Genomic DNA, 6,000 nt, shown 5'->3' with positions numbered 1-6,000 from the left:
TTCCATTGACAAAAAAAATTAATACAATATATCACAGTTATATATCGTTTGAAGAACCTAACCGTTGTACTATTACCCTGCTGGACCATCTAGAATGATCCGAGATGGAGGGAAGATCATTATCCACCAGGCGTATGAACTATACGACTTGAGTTTGGATTCTTTGGAGGTATACCGCAATTCACTTAAAAGAAATAGCAGGGCCCATTTTTCTAATCGGGCTAAGGCCATCGAGACAGCTCCGACAACAACGGTCGGCCTTTTCTCGTGCGGAATCAGGAACTTCTAAAGAATCGTTTTTACCAAGTTGTAGCTTCATAAGCCCTCCGTCCCTCCCATTTGCTTCGCTCGCTGTGCGAATCAAAAGTCGTAAAATCGTATCGGGAACTGCCCGACTCTTCTCCCCCTCACCATGGCAGACGACGCCAAAGCAAAGGGCAACAAGGCCTTCGCCGATGGCCGCTTCGACGACGCCATCCGTCACTTTTCCGAGGCCATCGACCTCGCTCCTGGCAACCACGTCCTCTACTCCAATCGCTCGGCTGCATACGCCTCTCTCCAGAACTACCACGCCGCGCTCAAAGACGCCCAAAAGACGGTCCAGCTCAAGTCCGACTGGCCAAAGGGCTACAGCCGCCTCGGCGCTGCATACCTCGGGCTCGGCGACGCCGAACAGGCAGTCGCAGCCTACGAGAAGGGCCTTGCGATTGATCCTTCCAGTGAGGCCCTGAAGTCCGGTCTTGCCGATGCCCGCACCTCGGCGGCTAGGTCCAGGGGCCCGTCGCCGCAAGGGGCCTCCCTCTTTGCCAAGATTTTTCAGGGTACTGAGATTTGGACGAAGCTGCCAGCGGATCCGACAACCAGAGGTTACCTTCACCAACCTGATTTTCTCAGGATGATCATGGATATCCAGAAAAACCCTAACAATCTCAACATGTATCTCTCTGATCCGAGGATGATGCAAGCGGTAGGTGTTCTTCTTAATGTGAAGATGAAGGGACCTACGGATGAGATGGTGACTGAGTCTCCTGAGCCTCCGCAAGCGAGGTCTCAGCCAGAACCAGCAGAACCTGAGCCACAGCCGGAGCCCATGGAGTTGCCGGAGGAGGCAAAGGAAGCTAAGCAGACAAAGGCGGAGGCCCAGAAGGAGAAAGAAGCAGGGAATGCTGCTTGCAAGAAAAATGACTTTGAGACTGCGATTCAGCATTATACTCTAGCTATGGAGCTTGATGATGGGGACATTTCCTACCTCACTAATAGAGCTGCAGTCTACTTGGAGAAGGGAAAGGTGATACCTCTAACACCTTAGTTGCTCAATTGGTAGATTTGAGTTAGACTACTAGTCGTCATCATAAATTAAATTCACATTACACAATAGGACCAAAACTTTTTCTTACCCCACTGCTGTACCTGTATTCGACGGGGCCTGAAGTGCATATTAAAAAATAACCCTTTTACTCTGCTAAATAATGATAAAGTTTAATTTACAAATAATATATATATACTAAATACATAAATAAATCAAAAATAATATATTATTATAAACACTACTTGTCTAGCTATTTTAGAGATAAAAAATTTATAAAATCTGAATAATCCAATTGTCGGACTATTTCTTTCTCAATCTATAACATTGATAGCTTATTTAGTATATCCTGTAACATTGAGACCAATGCGGTGGGTGCAGGTAGTAGCAAGACGACAAGCAGTAACCACTACACAATTAGATTGTCGTTCGCACAAGCGACCGGGGTAGCGTGCGACAGTCACCGCGCCATGCAATTAGGTCACACGAGCAAAGACCAACCACCAGCCCGTATTGCATGAGATAGCTGTGAGAATCGACGTGATTAGGTCGCACAAACAATCGTTGTTGCACGATTAGGATACAGTTGGTGCCGCGTGTTGCAAGACGAAGAAGACGGTCAAAGAAGAAAATTAAGATTACCTCTTGTTCAGTGAATCCATGTATTAGTAGAAAAGAACGCTGGAGAAGAAATCACGTTCAAAGAAGAGCAACATCAGAGAAGAAATTACATTTAAAGAAGAGTCGTGTATCGGTATGTGCCTTGAAGCCGTGAGAATAGGTTTAGCGGCCATTTAGGGTCCAGGTCCGTATTGCGACAGTCACCGCGCCATGCAATTATGTCACACGAGCAAAGACCAACCACCAGCCCGTATTGCATGAGATAGCTGTGAGAATCGACGTGATTAGGTCGCACAAACAATCGTTGTTGCACGATTAGGATACAGTTGGTGCCGCGTGTTGCAAGACGAAGAAGACGGTCAAAGAAGAAAATTAAGATTACCTCTTGTTCAGTGAATCCATGTATTAGTAGAAAAGAATGCTGGAGAAGAAATCACGTTCAAAGAAGAGCAACATCAGAGAAGAAATTACATTCAAAGAAGAGTCGTGTATCGGTATGTGCCTTGAAGCCGTGAGAATAGGTTTAGCGGCCATTTAGGGTCCATGTCTCTCATTTTATTTTAGGTATAATTAAAAAAATGGGCCCTTCATTGGGCTGGGCCCTGAGGCGGTTGCCTCTCTGGCCTTATGGAAGTTACGGCTTTGACCCCACAAACCATGGTTATGGAAAGCATTTGGTAGATGGAAAGCTAACCTAACGTTTTACTTAAGATGAGATTGATCCACTTTCTTTCTGTGTGGTGCCTCCTCTACTCTCCTGCTTCACTACCCAAGGAAGAGCAAAAGATAGTTGATTGATTGAAGAGGCAGAAAAAGGATGCAGATTGGCCTCTGTCGCCTGTCGCTTGCTAACTCAGACTAATCTGGGGAGTGTGATTACATCAGCTGCCATGAGGGTTAGGTGGTCAGATAGGAGGACATATATTTAGCAGACTTACATTGGTTTTGTTATGATAGCATAGTTTATGCAAGATTGGTAACATGGCCTAGCTAGTAAAGCCTAGATCACAAGTAACGATTTTTATTTGTAAACTTTGAAGAGAGTGCATGGATTTAGGTTGTAGACTGGAATAGTAGAACAATAAATCTACTATTTAATGAGATTTTATATTATTACTTATTGATTGGTATAATGAAAATTTTGATGAGTTCAAATAAATGCATTATCACATGTTCATATTTTTAAAACAAGTTCAACATCATTAAACCAAACACTTAAGTTCATATTTCAAATACCAACTCATAAACAAAGTAACACACGTTTTACTTGAAGTTCTAAAGTTTAATATTCCAAATGTCAACATTTTGTGACATCAATTTTAACTCCTTTACCATCAACCCATCACCAAACATCAAACTTCTAAAAGTTTTCCAAAAATAGTTAATAATTCAAAAGTATGACTCCATGGTTTGAGATCTTGTACAAGGCAACATGGTTGAAATTTCACGATCAATCTAATAAATTATCACAACTTGATACTATTCAGCAAGAAATTTCTCATGTATCATGTCAATTAGTATTGCGTCATATCAACATTTGACATATCTAGATAAATTAAGATAATATTGTTATTTTTTATAGTTTGTGTTCATGCAAGATAATGTTAAAACCCTATCATTGTAGATAGAACACAAAGTCTAAACTTAAATATATAGTTGACTTATTTTCTTTTTCTTTTTCATCTCTTCTCTCCTTCTACCTCTAATTTACTATCTCTATACATTGGAGTGTCAACATGATATTAAAATAAGTATATTTTCAGTCAAAAATTAAAACTTTAGCATGACTCAAGATTTTAAACTTTGTATGTTCTCGTGGTAAAACTTGGAAGTTATAAATTTGTGGTGGTGAAAAGTGTCATATGAGAACAAGTTAAGTAGAAGTGCTAAAGAAGTTGACTATGTAATTAGGGATGTCGAACAATTTGAGTATTAAAAAGGAAATGTGTAATGCATGGAAAAAAATGAAACTCAAGTTGACTCACATGGTTTGTATAAAGATGTCGGGTTCTGCTCTGGGATGTCACAAACCATGCTAAAAGTGGCTTTTGTTCCTAGCATGATCTTTGCCCCCTAAAACTTTATATAGGGTTCAAAATCTTATGCCATGTCGGTGCTTCCTTCTTTGATTGGAATAATGTTGTTTCATATAGTGTTAATGTTTCGATACTCATGATAAATTGAAGGCAATGTTCTAAATGGCGATTGTGACGATCGCCTAGGGGCGCCTAGGTGAGAGGCGGACCTCAACCGCATTGCATTTGTGAAAGACGATGGTTTAGGCTGCGGTCAAAGTCAACGTAGACCTCCTTCCACCTTGAACAGTTGCTGCCGCCATCGCTGCGACTGTCTGTCGCCACTGCTGCAGAGGGTAAAGTCCATAGTTCATTATTCATTCCTCCCTTAAACTTTGCTTTTAGAGGTTGCTGCTCATAGATTGGTTGGAAGGCGGGAGGGTTTGTCGTATTATTTGCTGGCGGATACCCTGGCGGTCCCATTGCAGTGTCTGTAGGGGGTCGGTATGGAGATATCACCGTACTTGTGGAATAAATTTGTTCTGATGCTGGTGTTACTTCATCAACTAACTGCCTTAAACTTGGGTATTCCATTTCACAATTTGCTGCGATAAGCTCACTTTCCCCACCACCTTTGCTGGCGAACAGGTTTATCCATTCAGTGTCTGATTCAAGATAATCATCCCAAATTGGTTTGTTAGAAGTTGAAAGGGATGCCAAGTATGCAATATAGTCCAAATAAGAATCATCAGTATCCTCATAATTAGGAGTAGGGTCCAGGGACCGCGGTACAGAGGCCCATGGGCTTGTAGTCGCTGCCTGGTCTTGCTCGGAATTATTTTGGATTGAGTCATCTTGTACTAGGACTGCAACTGTCTCTTGAGGCATTAGGAGAGAGAAAATGTCATTGGCTGTAAAATGACGAGGTTGCTGTGAGGTAGAGGCTTTATCTTGAGCTGGTTAAGGAATAGTGTTTGGTTTATCAGTAGAACCAAGCCCTTTATCACCTCGTTCAGAGTAACTGAGGTGAGGTACTTCATAAACTTCTGGAAGAGCTATTTTCTCCGGTATTAATTGTGCAATTTTTTGCTGTGGAGAAATATAAATTGGAATATTAGTTCTATTACATAGAAGAACTTTAACTTCACCTCGATAATCAGAGTCAATAACTCCGACCCCGACTTCAACTCCACTTTTCCATGCTAAACCTGAGCGTGAGGCTAATCGTCCATAATAGCCATAGGGAATTTCAATTCGTAGCCCTGTATGAACTAAATCCCGCCCATATGGTTCAATTATAGCACCATGACTTGCAGAAATATCAAGTCCTGCTGATCCCTCCGTTTGTCTTTGTGGTAAAGTTGTATGCTGAGAAATTTTATTACAGGAATATGAGGTTCAGGTGTCGAAGAGTACCTTTCATCTTGATCAATAATCTGCTTTCCTTTTTCAATATAGTCGTCAATATCACCATATTCCTCATAATATTCATCAGCTGTTCCTTCAAAGTTTATAAAGACTCTTGGCTTTACTTCTATAAGAATTGCCAGAATTTCTTAAACTTCGTCTTTGTTGTTATATACTGGTTGTTCTGATGGTTGTGCAGCAGCATAATTGCTAAAGCTGAGTGAGATTCGTCCATCCATCATTGTTTGACTGTTGACTTCTGATGTCTGTACTGAGATTGATATTTGGGTAGGATTAATTATCCAATTAAGACCTTGAAGGCTTCTTGTTGAGAAACTTCGTCCAGGTAAGGCATTAACCCCATGGGAGGTTAAATAATCTACCACTCCCTGTATTTCATAAGCAAAGCCGACATTAGGAGTGTTAGAAAGCCTACCTACAAGTCCTCTTGTGATTAAGAGGTTGGCTTCACTGTTTTGCCAGACTTCATATCCTCTTGTAAGAATGGAGATCTGAATGTTTCGGTAGAAGTCCCCGATGGTCATCATGATTTCTGGGATGACATAAATCATTTGGCTTTCAGATGTTAAATCTACTTCCATGGTTGCCAATATTGCTTGGTCACCTTGCCATCGGTTGTCCCTAAATACA

General features: G+C 41.4%; 1 protein-coding gene across 1 annotated transcript in view; it reads left to right on the top strand.

Moving 5' to 3' along the window:
• Positions 1-317: 317 nt before the first annotated feature.
• Positions 318-6,000, top strand: part of LOC122056644 (hsp70-Hsp90 organizing protein-like) — a 36,716-nt gene continuing 31,033 nt past the window's right edge. The window contains exon 1 of the mRNA XM_042618699.1: positions 318-1,288. Coding sequence (XP_042474633.1) covers positions 413-1,288 — 876 coding nt within the window. The 5' untranslated portion in view covers positions 318-412. The remainder of the gene's footprint in view (positions 1,289-6,000) is intronic.

The sequence above is a fragment of the Zingiber officinale genome, chromosome 3B (genome assembly GCF_018446385.1).
Source record: "Zingiber officinale cultivar Zhangliang chromosome 3B, Zo_v1.1, whole genome shotgun sequence".
Taxonomy (NCBI): domain Eukaryota; kingdom Viridiplantae; phylum Streptophyta; class Magnoliopsida; order Zingiberales; family Zingiberaceae; genus Zingiber; species Zingiber officinale.
Note: the sequence above shows the minus strand (reverse complement) of the source record. Positions and strands in the feature narration are given on the sequence as shown.